The sequence below is a fragment of the Podarcis vaucheri genome (assembly GCF_965113315.1).
Source record: "Podarcis vaucheri genome assembly, chromosome: 9".
NCBI lineage: Eukaryota > Metazoa > Chordata > Lepidosauria > Squamata > Lacertidae > Podarcis > Podarcis vaucheri.
Window position 1 is genome coordinate 74,595,857 of NC_138767.1, and position 20,954 is coordinate 74,616,810.

At 38.0% G+C, this 20,954-nt stretch overlaps 1 protein-coding gene across 7 annotated transcripts in view; it reads left to right on the forward strand.

Moving 5' to 3' along the window:
* Positions 1-20,954, forward strand: part of LCORL (ligand dependent nuclear receptor corepressor like) — a 60,495-nt gene that overhangs the window by 31,424 nt on the left and 8,117 nt on the right. For 3 of the 7 annotated variants that reach the window (XM_082237327.1, XM_082237328.1, XM_082237329.1), the window contains exon 7: positions 8,950-13,682. The exons of 1 other annotated variant lie outside the window; for it this stretch is intronic. In XM_082237327.1, coding sequence (XP_082093453.1) covers positions 8,950-13,682 — 4,733 coding nt within the window. Of the gene's footprint in view, positions 1-254; positions 5,302-8,949; positions 13,683-20,954 lie in introns of those variants that run through there. 3 more of the 7 variants (XM_082237330.1, XM_082237331.1, XM_082237333.1) reach the window with 2 other exon arrangements.

Sequence of the window (20,954 nt, forward strand, 5' to 3'; positions counted from 1 at the left end):
TACTGAGCTAGGATTTAAAGTTCTTGGAAGGGCTGCTGTAGAAGCTGGGGTATCATTTTTGACACATGGTCCTACCAGAACTGTAGCTTTTGCTATGGTAATCAATAGCTACCACATCTCAAAGACTTAAAAGTATCAGAAGCAGTGATGTTACCTAAGCAAGGAGTATAATAAAGGAGTGGACCCTTCCCTTCCATAGCTGTGTGAGAGTCTCTCATGCATCAGTTCACCATCGTTTCATTCCATCCATCCAGGAGACTCCACAGACACAGAGAGGACTATGTGGAAAGAAGTGCTGAGTTTGCAGATGGTTTGCTCTCAAAAGCGTTGAAAGACATTCAGTCCGGAGCACTGGACATTAATAAAGCAGGCATACTTTATGGCATACCTCAAAAAACTTTACTTCTCCACTTAGAAGCCTTACCAGCAGGAAAGCCTGCACCCTTTAGAAACAAAACTCGAGATTTCAATGACAGTTACTCTTACAAAGACAGTAGAGAAACTTGTGCAGTGCTGCAAAAAGTAGCCTTGTGGGCAAAAGCTCAAGCAGAGCGCACAGAAAAAAGTAAACTCACTCTACTTGAAACCTCAGAATTAAGATTCCCAACAGCTTCCAGTTACCTCCATCAGTTAACTCTACAAAGAATGGTCACTCAGTTTAAAGAAAAAAATGAAAATGTACAATATGAAACTTCAGCTCCAACAGTACAGTTAAAAATTCCTCAGCTAAGAATCAATGCTGTGCCCAAACAACAGCCTGATAGTGCTGGACTTCTGGATGTTATGTACCATGTTTCCAAAACCCCATCAGTCTTAGAAGGATCAGCTCTTCAAAAATTGAAAAATATACTCCCAAAACAGAACAAAATCGAATGTTCTGCAGCTGTAACTCAGTCAAGTGTTGATTCATACTTTCTGCATGGGGACCTCTCTCCTTTGTGTCTTAATGCTAAGAATGGAATTGTTGATGGCACCTCTGAATCCACAGAAGATGGTTTAGATCGCAAGGATAACAAACAGCCAAGGAAAAAACGTGGTCGCTACCGACAATATGATCATGAAATAATGGAGGAAGCTATCACAATGGTAATGAGTGGAAAAATGAGTGTTTCCAAAGCACAAGGAATATATGGGGTACCTCACAGCACTTTAGAATACAAAGTTAAAGAAAGATCTGGAACGCTGAAGACTCCGCCGAAAAAGAAACTCCGATTGCAAGACACTGGGTTATTTAACATAACGGATTCAGGGACTGGCACCTGCAAAAATAGCAGCAAGCCTATATAGTTTCATTTGTTAGAAACCTCTGTGTGCGTGTGTTTGTGTGCGTGCGTGTGTGTGTGTGTGTGTATGCGGCTGTGTTCAACATACACACATGAGAAACAGAAAAATTCACTTAGACAGAAGACAAATTTTACAGTTCAGAAACCACATACATGCCTTTTTGAAGAATAACTTTATTCAGGGTTTTCACTGTGGACAAAATGATAGAATCGATCACAATTGTGATAGTTTGTATTTAATATAATCCTTGTACAAATAAGTGAAAAAGATTCAGGTTTTATTCAGTAGTCAATAGCATAAAATGTTTGGAATAACATGTATTTGTCATGTGAAGCATTTTTTTTTACTGATGAAGAGTTACCCTAGCCATTCAATAATCCATCTTATTAAGGAAATACATGATTAATACTTTGAAGACATTTATGCCTCAGAATTTTTCAGAAGTTGCAAGTAGCTGAAAATAATACAAATCAAGGGAAATTTAGGGGACAGTGCTAGTTTCTTAACTTGGAAACTAATGTGAAGTATTAGCTGAATATAGAATTTTCTATGGAAGAGAAACTACATAAAGGCTAAACATCTGATAATAGATAAAGTTTCATTTTAAAAAGCGTGTGTTAGGTATAAAACTTGGTTCTTTTCATTTTATTGTTTAGCAAGAAATTGGTGTTTACAAAATATATACTTGTGAAAACTGACAAATTTAGTGTAGCTATAGAATGATTAACTATTAAATAAGATGGAATACTAAAGGCATAAAATTAACTGTTTTCCTTTAGTGTGGAAAATAAGCTAACTTGTAAGGGTTAAAGATGAAAGTTGGAATGCAGATTAGAGCATGTTCATAATGTGCACAGAATGAGCTTGAGAATGGTTATTTTGGTTTAAGTGTGCTGATTAGTTAGTTGGTGTTATGACTACTTACATTTTATTTAAGGATTGTGTAACACTCCTACTGAAAAACCTCACTTGTAACAGTAATGTATTTGCTGCTGTGACATTTCAGAACTTTTTACTTTATCAAAATGAACATCAGGTTTTCATTTTGGTGGGCCGATACATCATCACTTTGCTAATAACCAAATTTACAGTTCAGGGTCTTATAGAATTACAGATATGAAACAGTGAAACTGTTTTGAATCTTCAGTACCTAGAGATTATTTGTATATTTACTGTTTGGAAGCCGGGCAGTTCATTTTAAATATATAACTTTTCATAGAATCTCAGAGGACCAGTTACCTTTAGATTACAGTTTTTTAAATGAATTTCAGAGTATTCGTACTGGGCATGATCCTTCCCTGCAAGAAGAATCCCTTTGTGTTCATAGATTTACCATGTTCCACTTGGCTCTCCCAGCAAGCACGCAAGCAGTGCACTAAGGCAGCCTGGGAGATGGTATCCCTGTGTGCACCTCCAATTTTTGCAAGCACCAGAGCTTATGTAACTTGACCAAGTGGGGCTGTGTGAACGTCTGGGACACACGTACACATCCAGTCTCGGAAAACCATCCACTGTGCTACCTGTGAATTCACATGGGCTCAGGGCGTAAGCAGAGCAACAGAGTTGCTTTTGAGCCCTATGGAAATTCCTTATGTGTTGGCAATGTGCCCCCTAAGGGAAGGATCATAGCCACTAGATTTTATACTATGTAACCTGGGTATACTGTCAAATCATATCTCATATTAATGGAGACATCCATGGCCTTTTTCATTGAAAAACTAGATTTTTATGGGAAAGCTTACAATTTTTCAGACACTGTATTTTGCCATGCATGTGTGACTGAACACATTCTAAGCAACATTTTGTGTAAGGTAATATTATTTCGACTGTGTGAATTATACCATCTGAATTCACATGCCGTTATATTTTAAAAGAATGCTATCCACCTCAGTTGGTAACATTTCATAATAAACTATTGAGAGGAGAATCAGCCCTTTCTTATTGATATTTTAAAAACTGGAGTGACAATATAAAATAAAGGTAACAAAACTGGCCTCTTAGTTCCGTGCTGAATCTTCTTCAGCTCTGTTGCGTATTAGGAAATCTTTTAAAAGCAAAATTCTGTATTAGAGAAATTAAGAGACCATCAAACATCAGGTGTCCAGGTCATCTTTCATTTTGAAGAACTAAGCCATATTTTTGTCAGGATTAAGATGATTGATTTCTTGTGTCTTTCCCAGTAGAAAAAAAAGATTACAGGTTTCACTGTCTTTTCTAGAACATTTTACTTGGAAAGCTATTGGGACTTAGTTTACTGCTTAATACATGAGCTGGGATCCTTCTTAGACACCATCATTTCCATCCTTCTCACTACAGTTCCTTGCTCCCCCTGAAAAATGGTTCCTTGAGTGTCAAGAGCCTCTGGACCACTGTGTTATGTGACATAATAGGGGGATTCCACTGTGAGAGGATTTCCCACTGATGCACGACTTCTTAAATCTCAGCATTATTTTTTTTAATTTCTCAGACAATATTTGACTTTAGTCAGAGATATATATATCAAAGACATTACAGTACACTTTTAATATCATTTTAAAAGGTGGCCTGACCAAAAAAGTAACAGGATTCATAAAATCAGGGATCATTTTGCTATTGACTTTTAACAGTGGTAGTTTTATATGTAATATTAATTTTCAGCATTTTAGTACTTGTATTTATTTTTGGTCAGAAATAGTATATTAAAATATTTTTTGATAGTTTGTAGATAATGCTCAACCTGTACGTTTTAAAAAAGAAATGTAATTATTTCTAATGAATGGTCTGAACCTTTGATTATACAACTGAGGAAAGGCAGGGAAATGCATAGACTCCCCTTATCCATCCCTAATGTGTTCTTTTAAAAAGGTTGTTTAAGTTATAATTTTGAAGTACTTTTAAATTCAGTTACCAGATGCTACTAAGAAATTGACAAGTCTCTGAAAATACATATTTCAGCAGACTTTTAAATGAAAGTGAAAGCAAGCCCTACATGCTTTCTACTTATTTGAATGTTTCTCAAGTATTTTATATTAAAAAAAAAAACAGTGCCTCTGTTTTTAGAACTACTGCTCAGTAAAGTTGTTTAAACCATTTCTGGTAGCTAATGACTATTTTATATTAAATTAAATTGTATATTAACTTTAGTAATACTGTTTTTTTAGTTGTTTACAGTACAAATACCTGTATTTGTGTGTTTTTTTTTAATTGCAGTATTTCCATTGTTGCAGTAATTTAGTAAAACTCTGTGGCTGCCTTGATTTTTGACAGATTTTGTTAATAACTGATTTCTAGGCAATTAGTTCTATTTATGCATAAATCAATTGCACTATAATTCATGAATTATTTATTACAATATTTTCTAATGAATTCCATGTATTTGTCTTGTGTTGTAAATGTACTGTAATTCTGTTTCCTCTTTGTGTTGTTATATTTCTAAATCTGATTGTATGAATTTGTTAATGTGTTTCTATGTTGTAATTTTTAGTAAAGCACTTCAATGCTTTTGCACATAAATTTACAAAACTGATGTGTCATTGATTTGCTCATTCAGTAAAAAGAAAAATACTTTTATGTTGCCTCATTTGATTTAATCCATGGGCAAGACAACAGTGGTATAACAAGAGCAAAGTTGCAATAAGTTACAATTTCACTTTTTACACACTTAGCACAAACATTGACACAGGGCAATATTTTTCATATAGGGGCCACTGCCTCTTGCGCAGATTCCATTTATTTAAATGGGACGTGTGCAGGAGAACTTGTTGCTGGATTTTCCCCCATAGTTAGGGAAACCGATCAGTTCTGATCTGCAAATTTTACAAATTCGTTCACATTTATAATCAGTTTCAATTTCCAGTATCTTTTAAAGACCTGTATTTTAATTGTAGACCAGATGACGAAATCCATATTATTATAACATGCTCTTTTAAATGCCCATTTAAAGCCAACAGATAGCTTTAAAACTTTTCTTCACTTTGTGGTAAAACAAAATGCATAGGACTAGTGGTAAATCTCATTGCAATTTCCCCTTTAGTGTCAAAACAAGAGTAAAATACAGTGGTGCCTCGCAAGACGAAATTAATTCGTTCCGCGCGTTTTTTCGTCTTGCGAATTTTTCGTCTTGCGAAGCACGGTGTCGGAAAAGTTTTGGAAAAGCTTCAAAAATCACCAATAACTTCAAAAAAGGCTACCACACCACGTTCTATGAGTTGCTCCTCGAAGTCAAGTCGCAACTGTATTAACGGTGTTAAGAAAAAGGAAACAAACTTGCAAGACGTTTTCGTCTTGCGAAGCAAGCCCATAGGGAAATTTGTCTTGCGAAGCAGCTCAAAAACCGCAAAACCCTTTCGTCTAGCGAGTTTTTCGTCTTGCGAGGCATTCGTCTTGCGGGGCACCACTGTACTGTTAACTGTGTGGCCTAATCTATGCACTATATGTGCAGCGAGAAACAGTATTGGAAATTCAGTAGAGAAGCTAAGCTATTCTATGTATGTATATGTGTCCTCAGGGTATATGTATGTACTACCTCTTGTTTCCTTTTCTACAGCTTTTTCACTGATGGGAATCATACCTTTAGATACATTTATAGTTTATTTCTCTGCCATTCTTGGTGCCCTAATAACATGAAGCATGTCATTCTTTCACAATTAGGGGCTGACATTTATATTTGAAGTGGAAAGGTCTGAGAAATTCATACAAACATTTTTAAGGCATACATTTACTTGCAGAGAATATTTACTTTGTAAAAGTGAATGACTGGCCAATCTAAATTATTGTGCTTGACTATTCAAGTTTATAGAACCCATTCTGAAACGGAATAGTTTTGCAAGATGACATTTTTCTCGTTGTAACCTGGCTGTTAGGAAGCATGGCTTGACTTTTTCCATGGCCTTTTCAGTAGGAGGTAATCTTGCACATAAATTGATAGTTTTAAGGGAAGAACTGCAGGGGGGGGGGTAAACAAGTTACCCAGGATAATGGGGATGCAGGAGCAGAGGCAGCAGAAGGCCCCTCAGTTCCACCTAACAGATCCCCCCTTATTTTTGCTAAATTAAGCTTGATTGCAGTTTTGGATATGAACCCTCTGTCCATTAGTTCTCCCATTCAAATACCCCTACATTAGCGTTGTGATAGAAACATGGTGTTGGGAATTATGTTTCCTTTGCAGTACTTATACTGTGAATCCACCCTTAGGACAGCTTCTTGAGGGAAACCTATCTACATTTCCTGAACACGGGTCTTCCGTAACCCAGTGCAAATCTTGGGTTTTTCTTATATCAGTTGCTTACTGACCTCTAGAGAGCGTCTCCATTCATAGATGGATAGACTATGGCTGCTGAAGGGATTTAAAGCCCCATCTAAATCATTGAAAAGTCAAAGTACTGTGAGACTTTTATATATGATCAAGAACAGGAAGTTTTATTGTTTCTGTGTCACACTTATTTGATAAGAAGTCAATTGTACCAAACCCACTTTGCATCACCGACACTATAGTCAATGCACTACAGTTGTGCATAAACATAAATGAGCTTTGATTGTAAAGATTTAGCTTATTGGTCATTTTAGGCCACCATTACATAACCTGACCAGCAGTGGTTTTCCAAAGTCTCAAATGGAGGTCTTTTCTAGCCCTACAGCCTCAGTTATTTTAGCTAAAGACATAAAATGTTGTATTTTATGTACGCTTCTAGGTATGTTCTCTATCACTGGGCTTTGGGTCTTCCTTTCTTTGGGACTACTTCACAATTGTTATTCAGAGCTACCTGAGCCATCAAAAGAATACTCTATACTCTTGGTAACCTAGGAACACTTGACATGTAAATTTGGAGCTTTTAATCTGGTAACAGGGACTGGAATAGTGTAAATCTAGAGAAATTCTATATTATTTTTAGACAAGAGCAAGACTATGCTTTACAACTTCTGAATCAACAGCAATACTAATGCTACATGTGATCTGATAAGGTATATCTTAAAAAAAAACATTCTATAAGGTTAAAGCGATAAACACTAAATTTTTGAAAACAAATGGACAGCTAGTGTCATGTTCAGAGTTTGGTGATATGTTTGAATACATACTTTTCTGAAACAGAATTATAGTAATATAAGTTAACTTCTCTTAATCAGTACTTTAAAAAATATTGATAGATGTTAATGATTGAGGTTGCAATTCAGGAATGTTGTTCTTAAATCTGTATTTACTTTCTGCTATGAGCTATTAGCTTTTCAGTTTGAATTAATGATTAGGTAAGTAGTAACAGTTTTAAATATTATGTAGTTAGAGAAAATATTTAACTGATTATTTTAGTTGAAGCCCTACTTAGATCCATATAGATTTACTCTAAACTATAAAAACTACATTGATTCCCATAGATAGATAGACTTGTCCTATAAATTGAAATATATGTGCACTTGGTTCCTTTTCATTGACACAGTTTTACAGTGACTTTAAAAATGGTACCCACTACACACAGTTGTCATGTTGTGGGCACCCATAAGGGCTTTCCCATTTATTTAAATGAAGGACAACATAGTGCTAAAAGGCCAAGAGTTGACTCTGCCCTTGAAAGGAATGAGGAAAACCATTCATGTAAAGTTTTGAGTGAACTAAAGCAACACAGGGTCCAAATTCATATATGCAGTGCAGACTGCAGCATTTTTACACAGTATCCATTCAATTTTATTTTTTATGTTTAGCAGACTGCTGCCTGTTTGGAAAGAGATTGGAAATAGTCTGGCCCAAGTAAAGCTTTTTTAAATAATACTGATTTCTTAAATTCAAGATATAAAACAAAATATTACATTTCTCATTTAACTGGTAACTTAACCTAAATAAGCGTCACATGAAATTTAATATTAGTGTTTTACTTCCAGAACACATTTTTTTCAGAGTATGGGTTGCTTACCAAATGGCTAATTTCCTGTATGGAAATATGACATTCTTGTAGGAAGCTCATTACATCTTGAATATATTATTATTTGTGAAATTTATATACCACCCTATACCCGGAGGTCTCAGGGTGGTTCACAGAACAAAATCAAAATATAAAACCACAAAATATATAATCAAAACAAAAACAAATATACAATCATGTCTGATAAATTCAAATGTATATGTTTTGCTCCATGTACTAGTAGGGGAAACCATCAACCAACTGAGGTTTTTTTCCTGCACTTTGTGCTTTTGTAGCACAAAATGTACTTTTAGAACTCACGAAATTTGCTATTAAGACATGATATTTGTATTAGAAATTGGCTATGTGTGAAGCGGCCCAGAGTCCTATTGATTTAAATGTAATTTACTTATAGTTAAAATGTGATTAGGATGACAACCATATCGTGACTATTGTTTAAATTAAAATATTATCTCACTGGAGTAAATGAAGGCTTATTATTTCTGTGGTTAGACTATTTTATGGAAGGTGCAGTTGCATATTTTATATTGGAGAATCTATCTGACTAAGAAAACAATTTATTAGCCAAGCTTGAGTTTTTCTTACTGTTGTATCACATAATGTTAGCAGATTCATTAATGTTGTATGTGTTCCATACAATGTATATGCAGAACTTCAGTGGAAGTGTAACTTTTGAAATAAGAGTTTTGGTACCTTATCAGAATTAATCTTCAGTCATATTGTGCCATATTTAACTGCAATTTCCTTTTTGTTTTGATCTGCTTTTCGTTTTCAGTTCAAGTGCAACAGATGATGCAAAATCAGAGGAAACATCTAAATTGGAAAGAGGAAATTCTGCTCTAAGCAAAGTTTTGGAATCGTTGTGCTCTTATCACGGGCATCAGATTTTAGCTATGTTGAAATTTTTAATCCAAGAATCGTGTATTGATTCTGTTGGCAGTTGCCAGCTGCCGCAAATTATACATTCAGAAGCATCTGAAGATGATGCGCACATTCCAGTCTGCAGTTGTGATGGCAACATGCAAATGAAAAGGTGCTGTTTACAAAATCAAAGACCAAATACCTGTTTGCCACCTCTGTCAGTCTCTGTGAAAGACTTAGATCGTTTGTCGTGCCAGTCTGTGACCGTTGGATATGTTAACACAGTGGTAAACAAAGGGAATCCTGTGCCTTCTAGTCCTCCTAGGTGCTGCCTCAAACAGTTAAAGGAGTGTAAGAGCCACGCGGCAAGAACAGCACTTTGTACAAATCTCATTTCAGCAGGGCAAAAGATTAACAAAGCTAGCAGAGGCCACAGCCCTTCGCCACCTACATTATCACCTGTGGAAGCTGATGAATATGATTATTTGGAGGAATCAGTTGAAGGATCTCTAAATAGACTTGAAATGAATCGTAATCAGCCTCCTTCCCTGTCGCGAGCTGAAAGACGTTGTTCTGTGTGTGAACCGAAAAATAAATTATGCATTGCAGAAGTGGCCGGTAACGTGGATAAGACTTTTCTAAGTGCAAATCAAGAAAGTAGCCTTGTAAATTCTGATAAGCTTGAAAAAATTGAAAATGCTGCCGCCTTTCAGGACTTAATGGATAGAATTAATGAGAAATTAAAATCAATTGAAACTACTGATACAGCAAATCTTGCAAAATTATCTAAGAGTGATGGGAGAACAGAATCTGATCTTAAATTACAGAGCTTCATAACCTCTCTCTTACATGATGCTAAGGCAAATGATTATAATTTTATGGAGTTGTTGAGCCAGCATGACAAAGAAGCAGAAAATAAAATTATCCAAACACGATTTCGCAAACGGCAAGAAACCTTATTAGCACTGCATAATTCCCCCGATTCATCACTGTTTAAAAGACAATCGTTGCAAATTAAGAGAGAGATAGCCAGTCTGGATGAAACCTTCATAAGGAAAAAGGCAAATTCAAAAAGAAATGTGAGAAAAAATTACAAACTATCACCAAACAAAAATGAAAATCATAGCACATCAAAAGATCATTCTTTACAAATTAATGAAAATAAATATCAGCTATTTTCTCCCATTAAATCAAAGTCTTTGCCAATAGGTCAAGAAGAGACAGTAGAACTACTTCTGAATAATTCAGAGACCAATTCTGGTTTAGTAGCATTTTCAGAAAGTACTTCTACAGCATCCCAAAGCAGCTTGGCTAAAATACATGGAAATTGTGAACTACATATGGATCCAGTCTCTGTGAAGGGAGATGATGATAGGATGTTGGACAGGACCAAACATAATGTTATTCCTCCTATGTGGTGCTCTGTGTATGTGACAAACAATTTTTTATTTCAAAAATCCTCAAACGGGAAAAAACCTAACTGCATGGAAAGAGAAAAAATGCTTAAAGATTTACAGGCCCAAACGTGCAGCAATGAAGATATAAATAAGATTGTTCGAAACACAAATCTACATGTTGTTGTAGAGCGTTTGGAAGACACAATAAATATGGCCCAAAAGACTAAAAGGCCATTGTTTAATAGTTATAAAATATCCAGCAAACTGAAAGATACGCACAAGTATGAAGCCAACAAGAATGCTAAAAATGGTCTTCTTATTAGCATGAGTGAAAGTGGAAGTACGGGACAATATGTACTGTCACAAGCTCATGTTCCATGTAGCAATAATAGCAAACAGGAATGTCTGCCAACAAAAGAAGAAAAAGTGTCTGATGAAGGATATAAAAGCCTTTTGAAATCATCAGCATTCAATTCAGATACGTTGACTTACCATAATGAGGACTTGCAATCAAGTTCTGATGTGGGAGATAATTCTCCAGCACTAAATTACACTAGTCCTATAAAACTTATGTTCCTTTCAGAGATTAATAGTAGCGAAGGAGTGAAATACACACTAACCTCTGTAAATGATTCTGCTAAATTAAACATTGACCTTTATTCTCTTCAGCGGAAAACAAGTGTGCTGGCAGAAAAACAATTGGAATCTGTGGATCCTGGTAAAACTGTTTCTCTTGAAAACAGCCCTAAAAATGAAGTAAATTCTGTTTTTCCTTCAGTAATTGCTCATGAAACAACCATTGGTGAGCATAAGCCAAATGAAGATCCTGTAGAACAAAGTGGCAATGGATCCTCTCTGAAAAGAAAACCGGGCCGACCAAAAAAATTAGGTCCTCAAGTTGTGAAGCAGATTAAGCGTCCAATTGGCCGACCGCCAAAGCCTAAGGTAGATGCTGAAAATGCCAATAATATAAGTGATTCCATCAGTGCTAGGAAAAAAAGCGTGAGCTCCAATGCAGAAGTTCTAGAGGACAGTAATATTAACAAGAACATTACTGTGACAGTGGTCTTTGGAAGGTCACGAAGGACTAAGAGGTGTGTTTCTGAAAGTAGCCTAAATGTAGTCAGTTTGGTACCAAGTCCTCACAATCATGTTGTATGTGAATCTGATCAAGTGAAGCAAAACTCAGAAACAAGGAATAGTTTGCCAAAAAACAGAAGTATGCAAAACTCTATTGAACGCAAAACCTCTGCATCTGGCTATGAGTATGTTAGACCTTTAGAGAGCAGCCCAGTGCTACCATCCCATTGTAGCAATATCGTAAGACCAAAACAGAAGCCTTTAAATATAATTCGAAAACCTGGTAGACCAGCAAAAGTAAAAATATCTGGCATATCAGTGACTGTTAACCAGATTTCATCTCAGGAAAGAATAGTGAGTATTAACAGCTGCCTGCCTCCTTTAGAACAAGAGACTGTGTTAGAAAAACATGGGTCTCCTAAGAAGGTTGATCAACAATGCAATAAGTTGGATGTTTCAAAAAGCTATTGGAATGATAAAAGTAAGCATTTTTCAGATGAAATTATTACAATAGCGCCAAGTAAACCTGAAATCCCTTTGAGACAATCTCTTAGAGATAGAAGACCATCGCTGCCTTTCTTACAGTCCTTAGCATCCTCTAACTCGCTGTCTTGTAGACGTGCCTTTCTACACAAATCCTATAAGCTCTGTTTGAAAAATGCTAAGAATCAAAAAATAAAACATTCAAACATGGCACCCAAAGATACCTCAGGAAATAAGGCCCCAGAAAAAGCAAAAAAGAGTTCAGAGAATAATAAGTTTAGATTTGTTAATGAAATGTCGTCAGATCCCACCATTTCATCAAATTCTTCCCTCAGATGGTGGGATCCTTCCATTTCTAATGATTCCTTGTTAAAAGAACTAAATAGTAGATATGAACAGATAACAAATACTTGGTTGCACGTGAACGGAGAAGAATTTGAAAAATGCCTCAATGATGAGCGGTGTCATATTGAACAAGACTATAGCATTAAAGTATCAAAGCCTTTGGACTCCTGCGTGTTACAGCTTGAAAACTCTCCTATAAAAATGCTTTTCCAGAAAAAGTGTAATATAGATGAACTGTGCACATGGTTTATGCAAACTACGGAAACGCAGTCACTGGCATTAGTGAGAAAGGCGAATGCTCGCAATCCTGTTGAAGTAATCAGTACACGGCAATTTAAAATTGGAACAAGACAATGCGATTGTAATACTAGTCCTTTGAGAAAGCACTTTAAAAAATTTGCACTATCCACGCCATCAAAATCGTCAGGAAAGATACAAATCCTCCATAAAATAGTCAGGTCTCGAGTCTTAAAGAGGAAACGTAACTTCACTTTAGCGAAATTAAGAAGAACCAAATTTGAGAATTTACAGCACGATCGGTGGAGACAAGTGAAAAAGCTGTACAATCATGGAACAAGTGACTGGAAATCGAAAAAGCAGCATTTGCGATTCTTCTGCCAAAGCCAGCGTTTTGCTAACACAAGTCAGGAAATTAACAACAAAACGAGCACAAGCCACGAGAATGGTACAGTAGACACTAAATCGCCCGCAATTCTTGTAGACTCTCGGAGTAGCACTTCAACTGGAAATGAAATCACAGGTGCATTTTATCAACAGAAAACACAATTGACAGACCTCAGCACAAAGCCTGGCCTGACAAATAATTGTAGACCAAGCGCACAATCCGTAGATCACAACCAAAAAAATATCGGGAAAGCACATGCCTTTGGTGAAGATGACTGGAAAGACAAAACCTTTAAGGATTGTAGAATATTTTTGAAGAAAATCAACCCGGCTGAAGAACAGCATTCTTTCAGTAGCACTGTTGTTTGCACTCCGGAATCTGTCAATCGTAGTGCCAGTCACGGCTACTTTCAGGGGAAAAGGCACTGTACTTTAAGGTCCCATTCTGCTAAGCAGAGAACGTCTGACAGATGTGAGAAGGATGCTGAGGAAGCTAAGAATTTCAGCTTGGTTAAAGACCTGCATATTGAGCAAGACTGCAAGAAACCAAGCAAGCGTGTCACTTTTGAAGATGGTCCTGCTGAAGTCCCTAAGAAGACAAGCAAGAGGAGGAAGACGACGCAGTACAAGCTCAACAACCTGAATATCAGAGAAAGGAATACGAGGCAATTATGCAGCACTGGCCAAGTATCAAGTTGTTACTCAAAGTACCAACTGGGTAAGTTTTATTTCATCTCCCCCTCACCCCTATACAAAATCTGTATTAACTTTCCATTAAAATGAGACAAATGAGAATGCTCAGTACAGAAGAGCATTCTTATTGTTTTTACAAAAGTCAGGAATCTACCATTTTAAACGATGCAATGCTAAAAGTGTTTAGCATTGCTTAATGTTTTGCTGTATAAAATTGAATTTCCCATATGCTTTGAGAGTACAATATTTTCAAGCAGGAATTCCCAAACTGGTCTGCAGATTACAAGCTTCATTGAGGTCCGCATTCTGTCTGTGGATTTGTGGTTGAAGGATGGGAGATGGCCTATCCGTCACCTTAAATATACTGGTTTATAATTGTGTTAATTGCTTCTTTTATTTCTTCAATTGTATTCTTATTGCGTTGCAATTTGAATTCTGTGGAATATAATAAAAATGCAATATATAAGTAATATAAGAAGCATTACTAATGCAATTACTAACCATACAACATCTGACACACTGCAGTTGAAATGCTACAACAGGCAGGAAAAGCATTAAGTGGTCTGCCAAGACCCTCTGCAATTTTCAAGTTGGATGTTTTAAAGCATTTTGAGCACAGTCTTGAAAAAGTTAGGCATATACTAAATTCTGCTTCCTTTCAATAAAGTTTAAAGCACACAGTCTTCCTGAACCAGGAAGCTTGATGTATGTACAGAATGAGACTTCCTTACACAGATACTATGGGAAAAGCATCCACTGGGATACAACTATATCCCCTCCCTACTATGTCCATTCTTGGAAAAAGCAGGGCACACACCAAGTACTACTTGGTGTAATAGTCTAAGGAATCTGAATTCAGACAGAGAACTAACAGTACAGAGCTGAAATCTTTTCATTATAAAGGCATAATTAGAAAAGAAGATTGAGTGTGTAATTAAAAATAACATTTAATATGGGTATATAAGAAACCAAAGAAGATAAAATTTAAATCTTGACTAATTGGGGGGGCTAGTTTCCAGTTATTCAGAATCAGAATGGCAAATTGTAAATTGCAGGGAGGGGAGACACAACCAAATTATATTTAAAAATGCAGAATTGTGCTAAATTGGGGAAGAGGCTAAAATGTTTAATTGCTTAGCTTATGTCCCTTTTCGTTTATCTGTATTATTTCCAAGCCTATATAAACATACTGGGTGGGGGGCGGTGGAGGGATAACGTGCATATTTTGATTTCTTGAGGACTCTATCTTGAATGTGTCCTTATGCAATCATTTTGAACCACACTGGTGGGGGGGGGGCGGGTTAGGTAAATGAACTGTCTATAGCATGAAGTCATTGTTATAAAATGAGCTGCCCATTTTTATATTAATGTATGTATAAAGAGCTCTCTCATGGCTGCCAGTTTTCTTGGTAGGCTAGAGTTTGCCAGATTGCAACCCCCCCCCCCCCAAATCTTGCCTGTTTATTTAAATCCTAAAACAGGACTGCTGCAATTTCTGCCCCTCAACGCCCATCCTCTTTACCTATTACAGCAGCTATGGGGAAAATGAAGGCACCAGGAATGAGGCAAAACGATATTGTAGCCACATACTCTGCATTTAAAGGGGCCGGCAGGACCTCATGTTGTAATCTGGCAACTTTAGATATATATATTCTTGTGGTGGGGTGGAAATTCAAATTACATAGAAAGCACAGGTGTGTTAAAATTGGCAGCGGCAACAAAATTCTGCTTACTATAATAGCTACTTTTTCAGGCATAGCTTTGTGATATCCTTTTTAAGAAAAAGAAACTGATAACTTTTTCATAGTCTTTCATTATTTCACTTGAGACTTCTGTTGTGTTGTTTTTGTTCTTTCTCTGTTGTTCATGGTTTTCCATACTTACTAGCATGTAAAGGAAATAAACCATTGCTCGCTGGACAGTGCTGTAACCAGAGCAGACATCATGTCAAATCTGCCTCCGTTTGTAACCCAAAGCTCTGATGGTATTAATTTTAGGCACATAATTAGATTCCACGTGCCCTCTTCTAATGACCGTAAGAAAATGCCTCACTTTAAGTACATAGTCCTGTATTTAGAATATTCATGCTCTTTCCAGTATTATTAATTTTTAAGTACCAAATCGGTGAATAATAAAAGTAATTCAGAACCAAGCAACAATTCTGAAACAATTTAATATTCAATAAAACCCCATATTACAATGACCAAGACCAGGAATCATTGAACTTGCATCAGAGGCCCAGGGAAATGTGAGTAATTAGATAGGCTTTAACAGCTGGCAGAAGCTCTCCATATCTCGGTGGGGAGCTTATTCCCAGGCTAAGAGGTCACATGGAGAAGACCCTCCTCCAAGTTGCCACAAATGAAGGTCTGTAGGCAGTGACATAGTTAATAGGGCCTCCTCTGAATATCTTAATGAATGAGCAGAATGGGAGAGTGACACATACGTTCAATGGCATTTATGTGAAACTTCAGTAATACAACTTAAATATCTATATTGCAGTGCTAAAGTTCTAGTATCAAATTTTCACCAACTGTTTCATGCAGTGGTACTTTTAGGAAAGAGGAGTGTTTCGGTGCAATTATTTTTCAGGGCACCTGTATTTTTGAACAGTTTATTGCTGCTATGCAATTAATGTCTATTTTTTATAAGGAATTAACAATGCAAGCCTCTATATTTTTTACTTAGAAGTAATTCCCATTGACCTCAATGAACTCTGAATTGCCATTCCGCTTCATTTGATGACCCCATTTTTTCTAGTATTATCTATTTTCTTCACCCCATGTATAAAGAAAGCTATAAAGCCCTTCTCGTTATCCTTTACTCGCCTTAATAAAAATAGAAAGGGCCAAATGTAAATAACCTTTCCTCACAGAAGTGTTTGTTCCAGCCCCCTGATCATTTTGGGTGCCCTTTTCTGCACCTTTTCCAGCTCTACAATATTCTTTTAGAGATGCAACTATATCCAGTATTTTGAAGGTGAGTGCACCATTGATTTGTTTAAAGAAATGACATTGTTAGCAGTTTTATTTCTAAACCCTTTTCTAATGATCCCTAGCATATGCAATTTACATTTTTCAGGGCTGCTCAACCTTTTCATTCAGCTGCCCACCACACCCCCAAGAGCTGTTTCTCAGTTCAGATCTTGTCAGTGTGCATCATGTTAAACTTATTTACAATGAATTGCCTTTGCTGTATTAATGCCCATTCATTCTGTTTGGATAGATCTTTTTGGAGCTTGAAAATCCCCTTTCATCTTTACCACCCCAAATAATTTGGTGTTTTCAGGAAATGTCATCATCTCACCTAACTAGATAATCTGGGTCCGGGTGGCCCTGTGGGTTAAACCACAGAGCCTAGGACTTGCCGATCAGAAGGTCAGCAGTTTGAATCCCCGCGACGGGGTGAGCTCCCGTTGCTCGGTCCCTGCTCCTGCCAACCTAGCAGTTCGAAAGCACGTCATAGTGCAAGTAGATAAATAGGTGTCGCTCTGGCAGGAAGGTAAACGGCGTTTCTGTGTGCTGCTCTGGTTCGACAGAAGTGGCTTAGTCATGCTGGCCACATGACCCGGATGTTGTACGCCGGCTCCCTCGGCCAATAAAGTGAGATGAGCGCCGCAACTCCAGAGTCCAGCCACGACTGGACCTAATGGTCAGGGGTCCCTTTACCTTTACTATAGCTCCTGAGGGAACCCAACTTCTCTCTTCAATGTGAGGACTGAACATTTATTCCTACTCTTTTGCTTCCTGTTCTTTATCCAGCTACTGTTTCATCCGACGGCTTGCCCTCTTGTCACATTGGGGTCACAAAGGAGTCTTTGAGGAGGAACTATCAAAAGAGTATTCAGAGTCCAAGTTCATAGTCTGTATGGCATTGTCCCTGTCCATATGCTAAATGACATCTTCTTTACTGGATCTCTTTTAAAAATGTATGTTACATTTGGCCGTTTTCCAGTCTTCAGGTATGGAGCTGGTATTTTAGGGATAAGTTGCATAGTTTTGTTAGAAGACCAGCAATAATAACATTTGAGTTCTTGAAAAGACTCAGGAGGGATAACATTTGCACCTGGTGAATGGTTAATTTTTAATGGGCTAACAAGATCTAGAACTTCCTCTCATTGCCACTAATTGCTTTATTTTAATTTTATTATTTTTATTAAATTTGTATACCACCCTTCATCTGTAGATGCATATAGATCTCAGCCTTAGCTTTTCACACTTTCTTTGTGATATACCAGTTTGGAGCTGGTGCTGTTGTACATCTTCCACAGTGAAGACGTACACAAAGAGTCAATTCAGTCTCTCTGCAGTCTCTTTTTCTTCTTTCAGCACCCCTTTCACTCCCTTGTTATCCAGCAGTCCAACCACCTTTGTGGCTGGTTTCCTAGTTCTGATGTTAGTTAACTACATTTTCTTAATGTTTTTAGCAATATGCTGCTCAAATTCTTCTTTCGGCTCTCTTGTTTGCCTGCATTTCTCTTGCCACTGTTTGTGTTCCTTTTTTGTCTTCCTATGGGCAAGGCTTCCATCTTCTGAAAGAAGGCTTCTGTAATAGCTTCCTTGATTCTGTTCATTAGCCACACTGACATCCTCAAGGATTTGGTGCTCCCATTCCTGATCTATGTGAGCTTCTATTCTTGCAGTTTTGAGCAGTTGTTTTGGAAAGAGTTAACACTTTTGAAGGTGCCTTTCAACTTCGTTTTTACCAGTCTCCCCCTTTTACCATTTACCAATCTGCTCCCTAAATCTCTAGCAAATAAAACAAGTCTTAGCCTCTTCCCTGACATCCTATCTACAAGATATCTGGAGTAGGGCTGGGTGATATATCAATATATCGTCCAACACCGGTTTGAAATTCACATCTTGATAATTGTTTCATAATATTTGAGCTGGCAATATATCACGATTCACAATGTGTGTAAGGGTTAGGCGATATCTGGTTTTCAACATCACGGTAACTCATCAGCTAAACACTGCAATGTTATCACCAGCTAAATATTGCAGTCTACCACAATGTCAGAAATAAGGAACTACACAGCGGCAAACAGGACAATGTCCTGGCAACTGCTACTACTTAAGGGTCTAAAACGGATAAATGACAATATTATCAATCATCAACACTCAGTTTCATCTGCAGACAAGCCAAGATTCATCCCAACTGGACTTTTGGTTTTGGGCTTGGCTACCAAATGGTGATATTCAGGACAATCAGGACAGTCCAGAGTACAGTGATGATAATCTGGGACTGCCAGCAGACCTGCTGGGAGGCAGAAACAGCAGTGGCAGAAACAGCTTGCCGTGACCGCAGTACATGTTGACAGAAGCAACAACAACCTGCAAGGCCTGGCAATGGCAGCACAATCAGTGGTGGCCTGCGAGTCCTCGTGGCTTCTGCCACCGTTTCCTGCCACCACTGCCATGACGATGCTTCGCAGGCTGATTGTGCCCCTGCTGCCAGTGCTTCTGCCGCTGCCAGGCTGCTGCTGTTTGGGCTGCCTCGTAGGCCTGCTGGCCAGATGATTTGTATTCACTGTCTTCATTTATCAGTTTTAGACCCTTAAGTAGTAGCAGTTGCCAGGACATTGCGTACGGTATTGGCCAAAATAAAAGCCACAGCTTTAAAATTCAAGGGTTATTTGCGGGTGCAGCCCATCTCCTGGTACTGTCGCCCTGAACTGGGGGCGGCCGGCGCTGGCGGTTGGTTCCAAGCACGCTGCGCACCTGCTTCCCGACACTACCGCCTCCTGGCACTACCTCCCCAGGCTGGCGCCGGGGGAGGCTTGAGAGTGGTGGGCAGGCCATGTGCCATTGCCCCGTGCTCCCAGGCACGCTTTGCCAGTAGCCACCCTCCCTTCCTTCCTTATGGTGTAACATGCATTAGAATCCCAGCTCATATGCAGAGTTTTAGATAAGACTTGCAAAAGAAAGCTACAGGCATCCCTAACTGGATTATTTGCCTTGTCTACTGTTTCGCTTTTCATCTCATTCTATTTTTATTTGTTTTCCTCGTTCTGTTTTTTGTTAGCTGGGAACTTGAATCTGCCCCGGATGCTCTTGCTGAACTGGGGACAAAAATCTTTTTCAAAAGTTTCAATGCCAGTTATTTTTCTGCAGCTGTAGGAAAAGATAGAAGCAATTGGCCTTATTTCAAATACATTAGCTTAGAGTGTGAAATATTGGAACTTACCGTATTTTTCACTCTATAACACGCAACAGACCATAACACGCACGTAGTTTTTAAAGGAGGAAAACAAGAAAAAAAATATTCTAAATGAAATAGTGGATGTATGATTTTTGTGGTTCATGCTGTGGCCACAGACATGTGATCTGACAGTGAGTTTGGAGTAGCCCAATGCAAAAATCCTGAGGATCCATGCTTTGTAACCACGGAGGAGGAAAGGAAGGGGAACCATGGATCCTCTGCTCACGACTGCAGCAGACCCCCCCCCCCGTCACCCGCAGGCATTCGCTCCATAACACGCACAGACATTTCCCCTTACTTTCTAGGAGGAAAAAAGTGAGTGTTATGGTGCAAAAAATACGGTACTTAAGATGAGATACTAAAACAAACACTGGTATATTAAGATGAAATACTAAAACTACATAATTTCTGTTAACTCGGATACCCTTTTTAGGGGGACTAAATAGGCTACATACAAAATCAAGTGGAAAGGGAACAATCAAGCCAAAGTTACTCAGTGGGGCAGTATAATCAGAGAATTGTAGGGACTGTGAGGGTCATCTAGTCCAGCCTCCTGCAACGCAGGAATGTTGCTCAACATGGGGCTTGAACCCGTGACCTTGAGATTAAGAGTCTCATGCTCTACCAACTGAGCCATGTTAGTAAATCCATAGGATTTTGAAATGCTTGCTTTTAGCGATACAATGCCCTGAATAGTTACATTTTGCCTATCTAAACTAGGAGCAGATTTGATGTCTCTTTAACTGGTCACCATACATTGATCTGTGTAGCTAAAGACCTCCAGAATCCAGCTCCAGATGTGCATGGACATGTACAGTGATACCTCGGGTTAAGAACTTAATTCGTTCTGGAGGTCTGTTCTTAACCTGAAACTGTTCTTAACCTGAAGCACCACTTTAGCTAATGGGGCCTCCTGCTGCCACCACACCACCAGAGCACGATTTCTGTTCTCATCCTGAAGCAAAGTTCTTAACCCAAGGTACTATTTCTGGGTTAGCGGAGTCTGTAACCTGAAGCGTATGTAACCCGAGGTACCACTGTACAAATGGGAAGGCAGGTTTATCGGAAGTTGAGGAAGAACTATGACTTGAAAAGT